The sequence below is a fragment of the Catharus ustulatus genome, chromosome 3 (assembly GCF_009819885.2).
Source record: "Catharus ustulatus isolate bCatUst1 chromosome 3, bCatUst1.pri.v2, whole genome shotgun sequence".
Taxonomy (NCBI): domain Eukaryota; kingdom Metazoa; phylum Chordata; class Aves; order Passeriformes; family Turdidae; genus Catharus; species Catharus ustulatus.
The window spans coordinates 70,673,070-70,693,526 of record NC_046223.1 but is presented as its reverse complement, the minus strand read 5'-3'; the positions used below and the strand labels follow the sequence as shown (position 1 = coordinate 70,693,526).

Genomic DNA, 20,457 nt, shown 5'->3' with positions numbered 1-20,457 from the left:
GAAGACTCCATGGAATCCTACAAGTCTGCTTGTATTTGGACAGAGTGAAATATCTGTATTTGCCAGTCCTGTCCTGTCTCTGCCTGGCTGTTTTCATTTGTGTTTTACTTTCCAGTTTGAGTCTAGGAGTGGGCCATATAAACTTTTGACCGTCCAGTTTTTCCCATTTAGCCCTGAAAAGCCTTATATAGTGGGAGTTAGTAGTCAGCTGTTCTATACAAAGCTTACTGTGCATTAAAATATCATTATTTTAATGAATCTTCAAAGAATTACAGTGAATTTTGGATAAAATGGTGATGCCAGAATGTGTTAAATCTTCTACTTAAAAAACTCCAACAAAACCCAAATCAACTTATAGGAAGTTTTCTTTACCTTTTCCCATTTTTAAGGCAAAAATACACAGTCTCAGAAAATGATTTAGCAAATTGCAGCCATTTAAAAAAAATAACCAAACAAAAATATCTGCAATTGAATTGGAATTGTGTTTGATTCAGATTCAACTTGGCTTTTGTGTTTGAAATTTGATGTATCAAACTTGAAATGCTACTATAACATGAAAACACAAAACGAACATCTATAACTACTAGAACTATTGTGAAGTCTCAATATAAATCTCTTCCTCTTGGTCTTTATAATGGCTTTCTTCAAAACACAAGAACAGAGATTTTGATTTTTGTCTTTGGGATGAAGATGAGAGTGGAAAAGAAAACTAGCCCTACCCAGTGATGAAATATAAAAAAGAATAGAAGGGAAATTGTCAAGGAGGAAATACTCTGACTGTAACCTTCCAGACACTTTCCTTTTTCACATTTTCCTTCCCAAACACTTCCTTCCCTTCCTATCTGCCACCCTCTCTGCTGAAGCCCACCAGCTCCCTGCACAATGGCAGTATGTACTATTCTCAGACAAACTGCACAGCCAAGACATGCTCTCATCCTTCCAAGCACCAAATGCAAGCTTTATTCAAGACCAGTGCAGATATGCCAGCTTGGAGGCTTCAGTTGCTCTGGTAATGTTATTGGCATGAAGATCAGGTGTTTTGGTGTGCCCAGGCACCTGTCTGAACATTTGTTGTGACTTTCCTTTGGATTTTGATGGACATTCCTCCTGTCAGATCAGCCTCTCCCGGGCTGATCTGGGAAGGCTCTACCATGCCTGGCATGTCTACATCTGTCTTCCTGGGCTGTGAATCACAGTCATATCTGTCTGGAGCACTGCCTGTGCCAGCCTCCTGTGTAGCACTGATCTCTCTTCTCAGCTACTTCCACCTGATGTTTCTGGAAAAAAACACCTCACCATACCTTTAAACAAACAAATAAAATGCCTTCAGAACAAAAATGCCATGGAGAAGCTTCCTCCACAAATGTACTAGAGCACACTTTGCTGTAGGTTGCATATTAGCATCTCTCCAACTGTTAGTTTGTGATCAGCAGGTGCTCCAGGAGCTTGGATATAAACAAGCATTTTCAAGGTGACTACCTGCAAACCCATCATCACAGAGAAGACATTTTTTCCAGGCACATCACACAGGAGCTGTTCTTGTTCCTTTTTGGGAACATAACCAAGGGACAGCTGGGTCATTTTAACTTTGTTCACTCTTACAGAGCATGTCAAATGCTGCTGGAAATATTTCCTCAGGTACAAGAGCTAGTATGAGCAGAGTTTTTTGAATCCTGAATGTCTGCTGGCATTTTGAGCAAGAAGAGGCAAATGCAGTCTGTGTTGCTGCTCTACCTACTAAGCTGTCAAAGGAAAATGTTAAATGTAAATCAAGTGTAAAGGTGACTAAACCCAGAAACCTTCATGTGTAAGCTACAGCACACTGTTTCTCTTAGATGTTTTTCATCATACCATTCCCTCCTGGGAGGCTAATCATATCCACATTTGCATTACAGTAATTTCACGACTATAAGGCGCACCCTTTTGACTAAAATTTTCACCCAAACCCGGAAGTGCGCCTTATAGTCCGGTGCGCCTTATATATGGGCAAAAGTTAGGAAATTTGCCAACCTGGAAGTGTGAGCCGCGAGCCGTGGGGGGAGCCAGCAGGGCCACGGTTGCCAGGTGGAGGCGGGGCCGTGGTTGCCGGATGCAGGGGGCCCGGGGGCGCATGGCGCCCATCCTGCCTGGTACAGGCGGGCCCGGGGGCACGTGACGCCCTGGCAGGCATGCCCTGGCCCCAGGGAGGTGGGACCGAGGAGCGCTGGGCATGCCCCGGCCCTGGGGAGGCGGGGCTGAGCAGCGGTGGGCATATCCCGGCCTCGCCGGGTACAGGCAAGCCCGGGGGCCCATGGCTGCCAGGTTGAGGCGGGGCCTCGGCCAGCAACCACGCGGAGGGAGCTGGGGACGGATCCTCGCCGCAAAGAAAAGTGCGCCTTATAGTCCGGTGCGCCTTATGGTCATGAAATTACTGTATTTTACATGGTAATTAGAGCCCATAGTCTAAACTGTGTTCTGTGGTGATCAAAAACGTTTTAAAGCAATGCAATCCAATAAAAGTGCTGTTATATTAACTACAATCTTATGCAGCTCTGTGCAGTGACTAGCAGTGAACTTACCCATTCCCAGAGGTGAAAAGCTCAGAGAAATCTGAGTTTCCTCCAGTTCTGGAGCCAGAAATTGGGATATTGAATAGCACTGAATTTCTTCTTGTGAAGGGAACCACTTCTATACCAGTTCTTGGGAGGACTCACTTAACCAAGAATACTAGGCATAAGGGTCTTATTGATCATGGAATTCTGAAAATAACATAACTCTTGGGATTCCCCAGCTGAGAGGGAAGACTGTGACTTTGGAACACTAGAAACAATGTTGGGTTTGGTGTTCATAGCACCATTTGCAGAAAAATGACACTTGAGCTGCAAACTTCCTGACAGAAGGAGAAGGGATTTAGGGCAGTAGGTTTGAGATTCAGACTTTCTGGAGACAGAGTCAATGAAATTATGGACTTTCTCTGGGACACTTTTGGGAGGCAAGACATCACTGAACAAGTCTGCAGGTGATGGAATCCTCAAACTTGTGAAGGAAATTATGTGTTCTGGATTTCCAACCTCCCCAGCCATAAATATCCTAGGATAAGTGAGCCTCCTGGGAAGAGTCAAGAATACATGTAGCAATAAATAGTGGTGCTGTAATCAGGTTTTTATTCAAAATATTTTCATTTCTAGATTGATTATTTTCTTCCCCAATTGTTCTTTTCCTTCTTTCTACAATCACTTCATTTCAGCTTCATCTTCACATCTTTTTCTGCTCTTGCCTATCATCTTCATTTCAGTTTTTTTAGTCTGCCTTAGCTTTTCTTTTTGTCTCTTTATTTGCCTTAAATTTTTCATAAGTTTTCCAATGTTTCCAGTGTTTCCAATAATAAAAGTGGAATTAATATGATGTTTACAAGCTTCTCCAGAAATCACCCTGCTTAAATATTTTATTTCCTCCTTTATCCTCTTTGATCCCTTTGTTTAGACTACAAGCTCATCAAGTGAGGGACCATTTCTTCTCCATGTTTGCACTCCTGAGGACAAAAGGGCTCTGTTTTCAAATGCCTCTCAGTGGTAAAAAACAAACAAACAAAAAATCCTAAATCACCAACTATAATAGTGAGAAGTGTTTAAACAAGCTGTTTACCATTCAGTGTGACCTTGGTACCCTGAAAAAAATGAATTAGAAGTCAGTGAGTCTTCAGCACTTAAGTCTTCAAATAATTTTTGGAAGTCCCTGAGTGTTCTTAAAATATAGTGAAGACCTGGACAACTGCTAACTTTCAAAAATTTTCATGGAGAGAAAATGTTAGATGATTACATGCTATGAATATGCAATGTAAACAATTCATGCAACATGTTATTGTGACAACTCCCTGATTTTTTAACACTGAGGAATGGCAAATTTCAGGTCACCATACCTGCATCCCCAGCTGAATGTACAGCACTGTCATATGCCTCTGAATTGTGCTGGAAGTCTTGCAGGTTTTGGGACCACAACCTCACGTTCTCATCCATGGGGGTGGTAGCCTGTGTCACTGTCGTGGTATCACTTACAGCCTCTGCAGTCCTCAGCTGAGCTTGCTCCAAACGCTCTCTGGCCTCCTCTACAGAGCAAACAGGGAATGATAGGAAATGAGCTCTTTCAAATATTGGTGTGTGTTGTGTGTCCTGTCCCTCCCCCATCCCTCCCACTCTCTGTCTTCCCCTTCCCTTTTCTCTTCTTCCCTCTAGTTTATATACACTGAGCATGATGTCATATGGAATGGAATATTGTTTTGGTCAGCTGGAGTCAGCTGTCCTGGCTGTGCTGCTTCTTAGCTTCTCATGCATCCCCAGTCTCCTCACCAGTGTGTCAGTATGGAAAGCAGAAAGGCCTTGGCTCTGTGTAAGCCCTGCTCAGTAGCAACAAAAGCATCTCTGTATTATCAACTCTCTGTTCAACACAAATCCATGCTAACTGCTGTGTAGAAAATTAACTCTATCACAGCCAAGACCAGGCTCAAGAAGAATGTTAATAATTTCAATGACAAAACATTTAATTTCATTATGAAAATGTTAAAACTGGATATTTGATATCTAGGTCTGGTAGTTTCAGTCAAACTCTTTTTAAGTGTCCACAGTGTTGAACTCTTACTAACAACTTCAAATCCATATTCAAAGATGAAAATATACTCTTAAAGTCATGAAGAAAAAGCATCATAAAGAGGAAGTTCCTCTTCCAACCTGTCTCTGCTGATTGCATTTTTGCGATGGCTCTCATCAGCTGGCTCCGCAGGGCATTCATTCTGGCAAAAGTGCCATTGACTTGCCAGCTGGTGTCTGCAATGGTGTAACTGCTGCCTGTGGGCAGAAAAGGGCAGGTACAGCTGAGGGGTGGCCAAAGCACCATCTGAAAAGGTAAATTCAGTCCTGGGGAGGTATGTCATCAGGCATTTAATACACAGACCATGGCCTCTTTTAATTTAGGTCATACTTGCACTCTTTACATAATCTAAAGATAAAAACAGCCCTGCAGCACCCCTGCTTGCCACAGGGTGTCTTCCAAAAATCTGGAGAGCTGTGTTTCAGTCAGTACTCTCTCTCTGCTTTACCAGAAGTGTTGAGAATAACTGCAACTAGTGCACAGGAATAGCTTTAAGGAACTCAAAATGTTCTGAAAAATTTAAAAGGTGATTCTATAATTCTAGATCTTACTTTCATTTAAGGTGTGTCAAGCTACTTTAACATTTATTATTGCTCTCCACTGGTGAAATCCAGCTTTCTGAATGTTTTAGCTGCTGTGATTTGATTTTAATTGAACTACTTAATTGAGTATATTTACCAGTGAACAATGGCTTGTGGGTCACATATTAAAACAGCAGTTGTATCTGAAATGGACTTTTAATGAATAAAGTAAACTATCAGTATCTGGTAGGGTGACAAAACATGACCTGCTCAAACTGTGCCCATGGCCATTTCAAGTATTTTGTGTGGTAAATTCAATCAATAGCCGATTAGTGATGTGCTTCTGAAATTTATTTTAATGTGCATGGCTATAAGCTGATTGGGAAAGTAGAAAGGATATATATTTACTGTCATGTGCTGTCCGTTGTAGCTGCATGGCTCGGATGAGAAGTTCTTCACTTTTACCTTTATGGTAAATGACCTGAGTATCAATTCCAACTGCAGCCTACAAGCATGTTCCAAAAAAGAGAGTCAGAATAATTCTTACCAAATATTCCACTTCATTGTGCTTAATTGTGGACACTATTTTACCTGCATATAAATGCAACTGCACAGTCACTGCAGTTTCATTTGCTTTGTTAACATTTAAGATTGGCAGCTGGATTGGAAAAAGGTCTGAAAAGCAAAATTTTCTGTTTTAAGAAAGCTTAAAGAGATCTATGATTTTCCAAACAACCCTACTACTAGTGTAACAAATATGGAGAAAATCCTCTTAATTTATCAGCTCCAGTTTAGTCAATGTGACTAAATGTTGCATGTTATTTAGGCACTGTGACTGTTCATTTCTACTGTCATCTCAGGTGATGAATGCTTTCACTTCATGGGGAGTTGCCTTGCAGTCTGTGGCAGTATGCTGGAAACAGAGGGCTGAACTTGAAGTCCCTCAGCCCTCTGGGGCTCAGACCCCTTTAATCTACCCAAATCCTCTTGCTATCCCACTAATAAATTGCTGGTAAATAGCATGCATACAGATTGGTAACTATAGGCATATGGAAAAGACATGTAAAATATTTTTGAACAGTAAGGCCAGAGACAAAATTAGCATCCTACTCCTTCCACTGAGTGTAAGAGTGGGCTTTGACCCATTTCAGCCTGATTTTCTATGAGACACGTGATGTCTTGGCCACATTTCCTGCCACATGGCACTGAGTGAAGTAGGAGGACTCAAGCACTAAATACCAGCTCAGGAGTAGGAAGTTGTCTGTAATTTCACAAAAATATCTCAGTGTGAATGACAACGCAGAGCAGCATCATCCTATGGGAAACGGTGTCTTTTCAAATACCAGGGGCCTTTGGACTGGAAGAATAATTAACTACGTGGGATTTAATTCAGGAAATAACAAAGGAAAAAAATGTGCAGTGAGAAGTTCAATGCTGCCAGTTAAGCCAAATTTGTTTTTTCTTTACACTTAGGTGCCTGAAGTCCCTGAAGCATTATAAAGTAAAAGCTGATATTATGAAAATTACTCACGTCTGTGACTCGGTTTGTTGTGTTCAATGCCAACAATGCAGCTTTATCGGCTTCTTCGATATAACCAGCAATGTTTTCATACACGTTTGAAGCATTGATTGCCCTTTGTACCAAACCATTTGAATCAACACCATACAAATTCCTGTTAGAAGGAGAGTAAAAGATGAAAGAAAGCAAACTGAATCAGAGTAGTTCCTGAGTATATAATCACACATGAATGTACTTGGCCTAATTTTGCTTCAATGTCTTTCACCAATCTGAAGCAGGTGAAAACTGTGTGGGTAGAAGACTTTCCCCTGCCATTTAACTCTGAGAATTTTGCCCTTCACATTTATTGGAGCAGCAACAAATGACTACTCAGCTTTTACCTTTTTTAAATCTAGATTAGATATTCCATAAATTAACCGAATAACAGGTCTATCAGTAATCCTTCCATAGGAATAATTCCTATTCATGAATGGAAAGACCTGTGTGTGCCAGTGACCAGGATAGCTGTGTCAATGTCCTGTTTATGTTTTTCAAATGTAAGTGGGAAAAGCAGGAGAATCAGATGAAGAACTACTTCTAGTCATGAAAATTTGCAGGAAGTTAGACTTAAAAACTGAAAGAAACCTTCGATGGCATGGTTTTGATCTGCGTATTAGGTGGCAACTGGAGTTCAGGGGAGATTCCAAACAGAAGACGGTTCAGGGCTCAACATTCATCTGTTAACAATTTTAATATAGTATTTTTTAACGTTCTGGTGATAAGCAAATCTCAAAGAATATGTTAGAAATAGAGTCTAAATGTAGATATATTAGCACATATGTGCATTCACTGCAAAGTGTTTGCACACAGAGGGATTATTAAGTTTCCCAGTTCAGCATTATTGCAAGAATTTTCTGCTAAATTCCCTCAAGGCAAAACAATAAACTCTATCAACTAAAAGCCTAACAGGCTAACAAAGCAAACCTATAAAGCCAAGATATTTGAAAGACAGGCTAAATGTTTTAAAGGATTAAAGTTTCACTGCAGGACAATCTTCTCAACATAAAGTAAAGTCAGCATATTTCCATCTGGATATTTTGTAATTACTTTTGTTTGCTTTTTGCGAAATTCCTAATGTGTTGGACTTGGAAATAATTTTAAAATTATTTTGCTAAGGGAGGAAGGCTAGCCCTATGGGGTATTTTCTTTCAAGTTCGGCTGCTACCTCCAGTTAGCTGACCTCAGACTGAACATATTGTTTGGTTTTTATGTTTCTGTAGTTTGTGTGGTATTATAGAACAGTTTTGGATGTCAGCTTTATACAATTGCATAAAAGAAAACCATCTGTTATTTTTTTTCTCTATTTTAATCTCCTGTCTAGGGCACACAAACATTGAACAACAACTGGTGTATAGATAATATACTTGAAGAGTAGTTTTAAGCTTATCTTCCAAAAGCATAACACCATGATATTACTTAAGGCAGAATTTGGTGACATATTTTATTTAAGAATTCATTTACAGCAGTGTTTTTTCCATGGATAGCCCCAGCTGCAAATAAAATCATTAATTTTATCTAGAAGTGATTTTTTAGTAAATTGGTGCAATGTTGATGCATTTAGTATCTTCCAGCAAAATAGAAAGACTTACAGTAAGTTTTTGATGTTATTGTGAGCCAGTTTCATTGGGAGACAACCTACTGAGCATCAGAACTACTCTATTTGTAAAACTATTCTTGGCATAAAATTATCTCAAAGCTCATTTTGTGCCCTGTAACGTTAATAATTTAATGTGAATGAACTTACTGACATGAGTGGTTTTTGCAAACCCCATTTAATATTCTCTGTATTTTTTTACCTTTCACTAATCTACCTTTCCTATTCTTTGGCTATAGGAGGAGGAGAGCATGCCCAATTGGACTAGAGAGAATGCCATGCAAGATATATATTTATTCTTTTAAAGTTTTCATAGATTTTGCTTAGCTCAACTTCAGCTGCTCCCTGTGGACCATGGCAAGTCCTTCTATACATGACTTAACACTGATCGGTTTAGTGCTTATTTCTTGTCACTGTGTTTCTGCTTGTCTTTTCATCTGTTCAGTAGGTGGCACTTGTGTGAACAGAGTCTGCTGAAGTTAAATTTTACCCGTCCAGCTCATCAGCAAGTCTTCTTAGGTTGAGTGCATGATTCATAGCCTTTTCTACCAAATCATCATCAAACAGGGACAGGTTGGCTAGTTTTTCTTGCAGCTCCTTTTTTGCTCCATCTATTTCTGCGTAGAAACCTGATGCATTCTGAGAAAAACAGGGAAGGAAGGAAAGAAGATGAAGATTGCAAAAATAATGTCTTATATTGATTATTATGTTTAATTTCCCCCATATATTATCATGTTCATTTATGTCTGTTATAGCTGTTTTATTTTACACTTTTAAGAGAAAAAGAGGAAATATTTAGTGGTGAATGCCAGTATGGAGACTAATGCAGGAAGATGAAAATCAACAAAAATTCCAGAAATCACTTAAGAAGGCATTGGAGAGAAATGCATAAAATAAAAAATAAAGATGGTGAAAGACTTACTATATGTCTTGCATATTTGCTCTAGAATTGTGCCAATGACAAGCCTTTTAGAGTGCTCTCCCCTTTCTGCCTCCTTACAGAGAGAAATTCCTCATGCTAAGACATCTTGGATTAGTCTAATTTGTAAATCAGTCCACCAAAATACTACCTATGTATGTATAGGCAAGGAGAAGTAGTATCCCTTCGCTTTAGCCATGTTTATTCCTTTTATGAAATACTTGTGGAAAGACCAAATGGACCTGCATTCACCTTCTCTCCAGTACTCAAGCCTGCCCATGTCTTTGAAGATTATAAATGTGACAAGATGTGATTTATAAATGTGTTTCAAAATACATGAAAAGGCATGAAATGGAGAGAGGGTGAAATGTGAAATGTGAAAATACTTGTTGCTGATGAGGGTGGAAAATGTTTGATGTCTGCCTGGTACTTCCTTGCCTGAAGGCATGGTTCCTCCATGAGGAACCCAAGACGATAAACTGCAGCAATTAGTTTTGCACAAAACACCAGAGAAAAACCCCAACATACTGCTTGAACACAGGGATGGTTACAAAGTAAGCTGTCTTCCTATTCTCTCAAATTATTTTTTCAAAGAAAAATTAATGACATTTGATACACACTTTTATGTCAAGAAGTGGGCAATTTTTTTTGATTGTTTCACAATTTTAAAATCAGTAACGAAGAAAGAAAGCAGCTTTGGTAAATATTTTAGTTAGCAAATTCCCAGTTTCATTTTCTTCATCTTTTTAGAGAAAAGCCAAACCGCTTAAATTTCTTAAATTTCCTTCAGCACCTTGTCTGATTCAAAACATTGGATAGCAGTCTACAGTTTCAGGAAAGGATTTTTATACAACAATCTGGTTATGTATATTTGTCAGAGTGCCTGGTTTTAATGCTGATATGTGGGATTTTTAGTGTTCTTCCATATCCACTCATAGGCACTAGGAAAGGAATTTAGTATATTTTACCAGAACATCTTTTGGGAGCTGCTTGTAATGAAATAATTGAGAACTCTACAGCAAAATCTTTCATTAAGTTTTGCCTACAGTAAGGTGTCTTTAAAATAGAATATTTTTAGGCAGTAAATTGCAATTACTGAGCTTTTTATCCAAACAAACCTTCTACTTTTTCAGGGAATATTAACGAGTATTTCACTGAAGCCGTATAAAGGAGAGTTTTCCCAGTAGTGATCTAAACACATGACTTCAAAAAATCAGAGTGTTATTATTTAAACAAACCACTGAGGCACCTACCTTTATTATTTCACTTAACTCAGAGTTGACCCTTTGTGGTCCTTCCAAAATAGTTGTGGCACTGAGCAGAGTGCTGTTCACTTCATCCATTTGCGCTTTTATCTTCTCATGTTGTTTCTAAAATGAAAGCACAAAAACCTAAATCATATCCGATACCATTTGTGCTTTGATAAAATACAATGTTACCATATTTGTTAAATGTGCTAAAGTTAATTCAAAAAGGTAGTGGTGAACTAAATAGATTTTGGACATTCCTGAAATCTGATTTTCCTAGTCATCTCTAATTGCTACATATTATGATGTGAATTATTTTTCTTTTGTGAAAAAATGTTGGATGATTGATAAAAAAAAATTAATTTCATTTTATATTACAGCATAAGAAACTATTGGAATTAAACATTAGTCAGTGCACAGCAGAGACAAATTAATCATGGATTTTTCATAGCCATCTGGAAACTTTTTTTTCTAGAGGCTTTTAAAAAATCTACAGTACAGAGATCTCTCTCTCTTGTCGGTACTAAAGCCAATGTGAACAGTCTCTTTTGTACAGCATCTGCCTCCATTGTGAGGAATAATAGAGATCCAAATGGTTAAAACCAGTGAACAAACACAACTCCACACTCCAGGCTTTGCTTCATAACTGTGAGACAAGCTGCAGCTTGGCACTGTAATTATGAAACAATGGGACAACAGAAGAGGCTTTGTCCTTAAGGATCTCCAGCTCTTGTGAAAGGATTCACCAGAGGAGCACGCCTGATTTCTCTATTGAATTCTTAGACCTTCTCTATCAGCATGAACTTCTAGCACTGCAAATTTCAAGAACTCAAAACTCAGCCACTGATGCCACAGGTTGGCCTGAATTTGCAAGATCGTTCTTCAAATCACAATATTGCTTGCTAAGGCCTTCTCCTCCAGAATCCAAAAAATTTCAGCCATTAAAATGAAGAGTTTGCTTCAAATACCCTCAAATTGTTCTCTTTGTAATTTTTTCCTTGCTGAAAATATAAATGAGAAGTTTTAGGTGGGATATTCTGGTTTTGCATTCCTTAAAAGAAATTTATGGAAACAGGGAAAGAGTCACAGAACTCTGAAGAGAAAAAAAAATACTTTCTTTTGTTTGGCTGATGGTTTGGGTACTTTTCTGGGGTATGAGACATGAACATTGTTTTTTCATCATCCATGTGGATTTGAACCTGCAAAGGTGCTTCACTTACAGGCTACAGGGGTCTGGTCACCTCTGAGCTCTCTTCCAGAGTGGTTACTTTGCTCAAAACCCTGAAACTGTTCATTTGAACAGGACACAGGGGAAAAGTGTTGTAACCTTATAGCAAGTTCACCTAGCGGGTAGGAAACCCAATTTCAAGGTACCTGAATGGATTTTGGGCTTGAAGATTCAAGGACAACTGTCTACTCTTCCTGAAAAAGTGGGGATGCATTTTGTTTAAAGTGGTTCAGAGGAAGTTTGGATCAGACAGTATGAATGCACTCAGCCCAGGGCACAAATACAGTGCAGAGTCTTTATAAGTAATTGTTTTCTTAGAATGGAATTAGTTTTGTGAACATGAGGCCCTCCCACATTATAAATCAGGACATAATTGGATGAAATAATCCCACCACAATATTTATAGCAGATGTGCCACATGAAATTTCAAGCTGCTTGGGTTTTACTGTAACATGCCTTTCTAGTCTAGGCATAAGTATCCATCTCTTCCTTGGTCTGACGAGGTATGACATGCCCAAACTTCTCATTTATTGTCACTCTACAAATAGATAATAGTACCTTGCAATTCCACAAGTTGTTTCTTAGAACTGAATGGTCAAACTCATCCTGCTGTTGTGGTCCAAGAGATTATTTTTTTGATGTGATGATTCCTGAATCTAAATTGCGTGCAATCTGCTGTTTTAAGCAGTGGCAGAGATGAAGCCAACACTCATGATAAATGTAGTGCACAGTACCTCCTGCCTTTGGAGCCTGGCTGTGTTTTCCCTGTTTGTATCCTCTGTTTGTGTGACATAGTCAAGCGCCTCGCCTAATGCCGCCTCCAGGTCTGACAGCTTCACATCCTGCTCGCCAAGCTGCTCCAGCACATCCATCACCAGGGACCTGGTGTCATTGTACTTCTCGTGAAATTCTTCAATTTGCTGTAGCACTGGGACAAAAATAAGAGGCCAATAAATCCAAAGCTTGGATTTCTGAGAAAACTTACCTATACAGCAATTTCTGTTGCTGTTCTCAGGTGGCAGTAAAACACATTTTGTAAAGTTCACTTGAGGGATCATATAACCAGATTTTAATTTTCCCTCCTCTTCTTAGAATGAAAAATACCTCTCATTTTACTATTTAATTTTAATCCTATTAATTCCCCCTCTGAAATATATTTTATTAAAAGAAACTAGGTCTGTGTTTCCCTGCTCTTCTTCTGTTTTTCATTGTTAAACCTAGCAGCCTGTTCTGGAGAAAACAATCCTTATGCCTCATGTTCTGACTCATGTTCAGTACGCTGTGAGAATTAGGCTGCCTCTCTTTCTCATGCCAGCAGCTTTTCTCTCTCTGCTGCTTTCTCTGTTCCCATAGCAGAGCTGGCAGGAGGGAAGACATTCACATGAGCAATTCCAGCCCTGCCATGAACCTTCCTGAGCAGCTATTGTTGAAGTGCTGCAGTGCACAGGCACACACAGACCTATTCCTCCCCATTATGCTGTGAGGAGCATCAAGCACCAGCAGGGACTTGGAGCAGGAATTTGGGAGCAGCAGCATCTCCAGCACACCAGCTGGTGCTTGCCAAGTGCCTCCCCATGGGCTCTGCAGTACACCCAGCGCTGCCCGGTATCTGCCAGCTGAACACCAGCACGTGGCTGAAAGGAAAACTGACTTAAAACTCACATTCCTCTGCTGCATTTTGCTCCTCATCTGCAAGCTGCCTCTGATTAGTGAAAGGCTTACGACGTTTGATCTCCTTCAGCATCTCCTCAGCCGTGCTCTGCTTCTGGGCAATTTCTTCAGGGCTCAGCTCTTGTTGAATTGCATAGTATTTTGACTTGCTGCTGATTTCTAGGGGGAAAAGGGAACAGATGGTCGATTCAGTACGACTACAGAGAAGTAAATACCATGGACTACTTTTACTTTTGTGAATTGTGATAGTACTGATGGCAAAAGAAAGTTTCAATTATCTTCAACTCCATAGTAGATAATTATTATGTTTAATGCAGTCTAAAAATTAAACCTTTAAATAAACTTGCCATATGTGGAGATCTCATCAGAAGAGGATGGGATTAAGCAGATGTAGGAGATGTAGGTTGTGTGCATTATTTGGCTTGACATTTCTTATAGACTGGGATAATAATTTTATTTTGGGTTCTGTGGCATGAAGCAGGCTGGGACCTTCATCTTGGATCATGGTTTTTAAGTGCTGCTGTTTATAAAATAATAGCTAAGGAGACAGAAGTAACCTCATTTTCCATCTGCAGAAGTTTGAGGCACCCTAAGGAGGTAACATATGGCTTCTGGCCTGATACTGCCTGGCTGGTTTGGAGATAGATACTATTTCAAGGTTTTGGTCTCAGTTCAAAAAACGTTGTTATCCCTGCAGCTGAAATTTTGTTTGCCCATTCCCAGTGTAATAATTACAAAGTTTACTCACTTCTCACTCCCTGGCCTTGAATACCAATCACCTCTTCTTTTATGCTCTGAGATGCGTGTGCCTTTGGCAAGTGCTTGTCACTAGCTTTGTGGATAACCAAAGCTGGCAAAACCAGCACTATTCTTCTGAAAATTTTTATAAAAAGTAGGTGTTTAATTGTAGCACCACTGGTTCTCTGGCAGAGTGTCTGTATGCCTGCTCTTGCTGGGCTCTAAGCTCATTAGTGAAGCTTTAAAGGTTCATACTGAGCAGTAACTGATGATCACCAGGGTCCCATGGATTCCTTTTTCCTTTCTTTTTCCTTTTTCCATCACCCTTGTGGACAAGTGTGTGTGCACAGGGGTGATGCCTCTGTAGAAGAACAGTTTTGAGCATGGTGGAAATAATTTTCACCTACTTGTTTCCAACTGTTTTCATTTTATTCACAGCCATGGACATTGTTTCTTCTATAACACCTTGACATGATTTTGCTATTGGTGTGCCAAATTAGATGCATACCTGCCTTATGTGGTTCCTGTCCTGCTCCAAACCAATTAATGATACAAAAGGATGATCCACAGACATCAGCCATGATTGTTAGTGATGTACAGTGAGGCTCATGCTGACACTTTTACTCAATAATTGTAGAAATAAAATGTAATAGATGGCCTGACAATCAACTTTTTTAGCATCAGAGGTGTAAAAGGACAGTACAAATATAAAATACTACATGGTCTTAGTCTGCCTCTTTTGTGTGATGGGATATATTAACCATGTTTCCTGAGAGAAAGCAATGGAGCACCCGTGGAGGTAAGGATAACCAAGGATGCAACCCCTCTTCCTTACACAAGTTGCCAGATGGCTTGTAATAACTGCCAAGACAGAACTACTCAGGTCTGTTAATCAGATATTTCCATTAGAAAATGGCTGTTTAACCTCAACTACCAGTCAGTATTTCTATTCTGGTGCCATGGACAGCTTTTGCATACTTCTGGCTTTGCTAAAGACTGGGGGAAACCAGTGTGTTCTGCAGCAGAATGGAGGCTTTCCTGTAATGGATGTACAGGGGACAGGGGTGTTTTTGAGTACATTGATTTGGGGTTTCATTGCTTTATGCAGTTACTAAAGAAGAGGCTGCAATTGATTTAATCTCATTTTTATATTTCAGGATGATAATGGTATGTCATAGATATTCCAGATGAAGATGATTATCTCTGACTAGGAAATCTTTTTTAAGTGCAGTTGTGCTTGAGAAGATGTTCACTGTTGCCATAAATTACATACTGTCCTACATATCAAAAGATTTTCCTTTGATATATAGGACAGTAAAAATTCTTGATGATCCATTATTACATGAAGATTCCATTAATACATCCTTGACACTGAGATGAACCAGGAATGAATCTATTTACCTTCAATGTTATCTCTGATGTTATTCAGCTGCTGCACAAGCTGAGAAGCACGGTTGTTGATCTCCGTGGTTTCCTTCTGTACCAATCGGCCTTTGCTGGATGCTTCAGTTCCCTATGAATAAACCATGAGAGGTAAACATTAGATTTCTTTTCAGATGTGAGGATGAGCTCTATAAACACACATTTTGCTTTCTCCTGGTGAGCAGGTAGAAGTCCTTTATAAAGAAATCCATATAAAGTTTTTAAAGGTGTTCAAAGTGAAGACCTGTCTCGTCAGTGTTTTCAGAATTGCAGAGTGGGAGATTAAAACCTATCCCCTATTTATCCATCATTTGCTGCAATGAAATGTTCATAAATTATGTACAGTTGTAAAACTATCTGCTGAGTCTCCTTGGCATTCAGTGAGGCTGGCTCATTTTACTAGTATGGCATTTCCTGAGTAAACAAATAGAATGAAGAAAAAGGTGCCAAGATCCCAGCTCTTTTTAGATCTGTGTCTCCCTCAAGTGAGATCCCCAGCTCTGCAAATTGTTAAAAATAAGAAAAAGCTCAAGGATTGAAAATACTCTGAAGAGCACAGACATGGTCCTGCACTACATTGTGTTGGGGGTTGCACTCTGCATTGTGTTTTTTGCTTAGGTTTTGTGGAGGCCCCAGGTGGCGTTTGAAGGCAGGGTCAGGGTGGGCAGCACTACTGAAAGGGATGGGAATAATAATAAAACAACAAATTTTAAGGGTTACAAGACTGATAAAACAAGTGAGGCTTAGTAGAAATGTTTCTTGTTCCCATCTTCCGAATATTCAGGATCAAGCTATCTGCTGTTTTACTCAAAACTCATCCCTTGCAGACTTTGGGAGTTACAGGTAGTTACAGGAGTTATATTTAGTAGGAAGATTTGCCTACAGTTGGTCCATTCACCCTGCCTTTGTGGTTTAGATCAGAATCTGCAGCAACCCCTGAGATGTGGGGATATGCACATAAAATGCTCTGAATAGAAAATGCTGCATGTCTCTGCAAAACCCACTCAAGGCCCTAGCACCCATTTTCCATAAATGTACCCTGAAATAGCACAGAGCTCAGTATATTCAGTTACTATTGCGGTCTTTCACTGTCAGACTCTGGGGTCATTATTTCCCTGCCTTACAAGCAACCACAAGTGTTGATGTGGAACTAGCATTAGAAGTAACCAGCGTGAAAAGACCAGAGGAAACGCTGAATTTATTTTTTCAGGGACAGTAAAATTGAGGAATGAGGAAAGAAATTCCCAGATAGTACTGCAAATGAAATGTTATTATCAAAAGTCACTAAATATTCATAGGAAACCTAATGCCTTAATCAGTCTGCCCACCAGCTACAGAGAGGGACACTGAGGAGTGTGAGCTCTGACAGACATTCATAGGTACAGAGCTATGAGTGTGAGTTGATTTAGCATAGGCATAGTCTGTATAAATCTTACATGCCCTTTCTGCTAAGTAAGTGTTGATTAAAAACACACAAACCTAAATTTTGTCTTCCGCTTTCCTTTTTTTTTTTCCCTTTTCTTTCCTTTTTTTGTTGCTTTTTTTGCCCCCTACTTGCTCCTATATTTGAGTTTTAGTTTAAGGTATAATTTTAGTTTGTCTTGTGAAGGAATTGTTAAAGTGAATATAAGGTCTGGCACTTTGCAATAAGCATGAAGTATAATCTAGTTCTATGGCAACTGTGGCTGTCTGATAATAACATAGAGTGATGTATTTTACTAATATGTATATTGTAGCATCAGAAAGATGATTACTGTTATCTTTTTAGAATATAGGATAAGCAATTTTGAACCTTATTTCTTGTCTTAACGTATATCATAGCCATGTTCTTATAGGATGCAATGAAAGTGATGTGGGAGATGAGAGCTGATAACCTCAATTTTATAGCCTGGCAGCTGGATGTGGATGCAACATTTATGATTATATTTGTATTAAAAATATCTTGAGTGCTGATCAAGCTCCCATCTCAGTGGATACATGAAAAACCTTTTAAACTGGCAGTTTTGAAATATATTTTGAAATGTCTAATCAGGATTAATTTAATTTTAAGAGAGCATATGTGTAAAATAGATATAGTACAAATGCTCCCAAAGTCAATCTACATTAGTTTAGTGTTGGTTACGTCACTTAATTAGAAATCAAAATAGGAATGAGAAAGGCAATGTGTTTTTTTCCAGCTCAAACACGTTGTGTAGGGGGTAGGTGGGAACTCGGATCCTGAGGGGAAGATTTTTGGGACTGGTAACAAACCTCCAACCACTGTCAACACACTTCTTACCTCCTTCCTTTTCTGTGAAGAAGAATGGATAATTCACTTATGCTTTTAATACAGATTTAAAGTAGAAAATTATAAAATGGAAATAGAAATAGAAATAGAAATAGAAATAGAAATAGAAATAGAAATAGAAATAGAAATAGAAATAGAAATAGAAATAGAAATAGAAATAGAAATGGAAATAGAAGATTCTTCTAGCTGTCAGGGCACACCCCCTCTTGTTTGGTGAACCTTGAGTGTCAGACTAGATGTTGAGAAATGTTTTTTTATGAAGAGAGGTCAAACACTAGAACAGGTTTGTAAAATCCAGAGATGGTTGATGCCCCATGTCTGTCAGGATTTAAGAGGCATTTTGAACAGCACCCTTATAAAATGCTTTAACTTTTGCTGTATTGCTCAGACAGTTGGACCAGATGATCATTTTAGGTTCCTTCCAGCTGGGACTATTCTACACTTACCTCTTATGCCAACGGGTGAATATGACAAAGTGCAAACCTTCAGAGCTTTGGCAGAAGGCTGTAAACAAACCTGTTCATCAAGTGTTTCTGCTTCTCTGATGAGATCATTCATTTCATCGGCAGCATCATCAACCTGGATGGTCCAAAGCACAGCATGATTCTTTTTTTTGGACATTGCCTCCTGTATGTGGGAAAAAAAAGAGTTAGTGCAACTGAAAACAAACTCCTTCTCTAGTGAGGGCAGGGATTGAAATTCACAGGAATGGAATGGAATGGAAATTCAAAGATTCAAACTACATGATAAACCTAAATATCATCCATATTTGTACCTGGAGATGAGTGGTAGTGAGGTTCAGGTCATTCAAATGCCTTTGAGCTGCAACACCTGTAGAAATGCTCAGTAAAGTGGATTTGCTCTCATCGATAGTCAGAACCGACAATCTGATGTCATCTGTCAAATCCCAAATACATTTATCGCAGCCTGATAAGAAAATAAGACAGCGTAATTTTTTAGTGTTTATGTCAGTTAACAGCAAATATCTTAAATTAATGTAATAGTGCTCTTGACCCATGATATTCACTCTCTTTGTCACTGATGCTTCCCAGCGGTTACCCATTTTTCTTTCACATTCATCCTCCCACTTCCAAGGTCCAACAGTACAGTTATGACATTTGCAGCTGAGCAGCACCAGATGGGACCGCTCAAAGAGGCTGACACAGGGATTCTGTAATCAGTTGGGAGAGAGGGAGAGGTATTTCCTGGCTATTCCCTAGGCTCTACATGTTTGTGGCCTGAAGGACAACAGATGAAGGTCAAAAAAAAACCAACTACATTTTGTCAGAACGTCAAACTTTCTATTTGAAATTTAGAGGTATGAGAAATAAGCATGACCAGCACATGGGCCCTTGGCCACCTACTTAGTTACAAGGGCAACTTCTAAAAACACAGTTACAATGTGCTTGGAAAGTGCTTGTGCAGAACTATATCCTTGTTCCTGCTGAATGATTGCAATGCCACCTTGTTAGTAGTGACACTGGTGCCAACACTAAGTAAAAGAGATTTAGGTGAATGTGAAACACAGACTCCTTCAGACACTTTTGCTTGATATTTTAGCAGGTCCAGAATGTTTTCCTTCTGGTTGCTCTTCAGGCACATGACCTCTTTTTGGGAGTTGGTTCAGGAACCCATACGTGCATTATATACAGGTATAAATACACCAATGTTTAAAAAATATCCGTGGTTACCAACAGCTACAGCACAGTACTCCTGGAAACTGCTCAGGCTTCCTATCATTAGTGTATGGGAGATAGTGGGAAAGGAACTGACTGGTGGATATTTGCCAAGCTGTCAACAGCAGCAATCTATATTAGATGTACTGGCTTTGACTGGAGTAATTTTCTGCACAGTTAATTTCAGTGGCTATTGTGGGGCCATGTTTTTGGTTTATGCTGAGCACAGGTTTGATAATGTAGAGATGTTTTTGCTGTTCCTAGGCAGGGCTTACACAGAGCCAAGACCCTTTCTGGTTTTTGTACTGCCATGCTGGTTGGGAATGAGACTAGGGGTGTGCTGGAAGCTGGGAGGAGACACAGCCAGGACAGGTGACCCCAGCTGATCAAAGGGATATTCCCGACAATACTCAGTAAATACAGTGGGGGGAAGAAGGTGGAAGGGGAGGACATTTGGAGTGATGGCATTTGTCTTCCCAAGGAAATATTATACATGGTGGGCTCCTGCTTTCCTGAAGATGGCTGAAAGGGAAGCAGTGAATGAATTAATTGTTTTGATTTGTTTGCAAAAGTGTGTGTGGCTTGTGTGTGCGCAAGTTTTCTGGCTTTTTCCCTTCTGATTCTCTACCTGTTCCTGCTGGAGTGAATGAGTGGCTGTGTTGGTGATGGGGTTAAACCACAACTAGAAAACCATAAATTATATGCAAGATGTCACAGGTAAAGTTGTGAGGAGAGTTTTTAGGGTCAGGATATTATTTTTCAGGCTGTATATCTCAAGGTCTACAGAAGTGGCTTTGGTGATACTTCCCTACTGCTCTGCAGTTTAGACCTGAATGTGCAGTCTGTATCACAGAGTTGGAAATATGCTTGTACTCAGACAAGTGTGTGAGAACATGCTGAAGTACTCAAAAAGTAGGACACTGTGTATGTTCACACACTTAAGTGCCCTGTGGGACCACCATCAAAATCCTGA

The 20,457-nt window shown here is 39.5% G+C and overlaps 1 protein-coding gene across 1 annotated transcript in view; it reads right to left on the bottom strand.

Moving 5' to 3' along the window:
- The window catches only part of LAMA4 (laminin subunit alpha 4), a 99,135-nt gene that overhangs the window by 33,613 nt on the left and 45,065 nt on the right, over positions 1-20,457 (bottom strand). The window contains exons 7-17 of the mRNA XM_033055343.2: positions 18,584-18,735; positions 18,325-18,435; positions 15,501-15,612; positions 13,353-13,520; positions 12,425-12,618; positions 10,469-10,585; positions 8,787-8,935; positions 6,676-6,817; positions 5,553-5,649; positions 4,704-4,820; positions 3,899-4,084 (exon numbers count right to left, since the gene is read on the bottom strand). Coding sequence (XP_032911234.1) covers positions 3,899-4,084; positions 4,704-4,820; positions 5,553-5,649; positions 6,676-6,817; positions 8,787-8,935; positions 10,469-10,585; positions 12,425-12,618; positions 13,353-13,520; positions 15,501-15,612; positions 18,325-18,435; positions 18,584-18,735 — 1,545 coding nt within the window. The remainder of the gene's footprint in view (positions 1-3,898; positions 4,085-4,703; positions 4,821-5,552; positions 5,650-6,675; positions 6,818-8,786; positions 8,936-10,468; positions 10,586-12,424; positions 12,619-13,352; positions 13,521-15,500; positions 15,613-18,324; positions 18,436-18,583; positions 18,736-20,457) is intronic.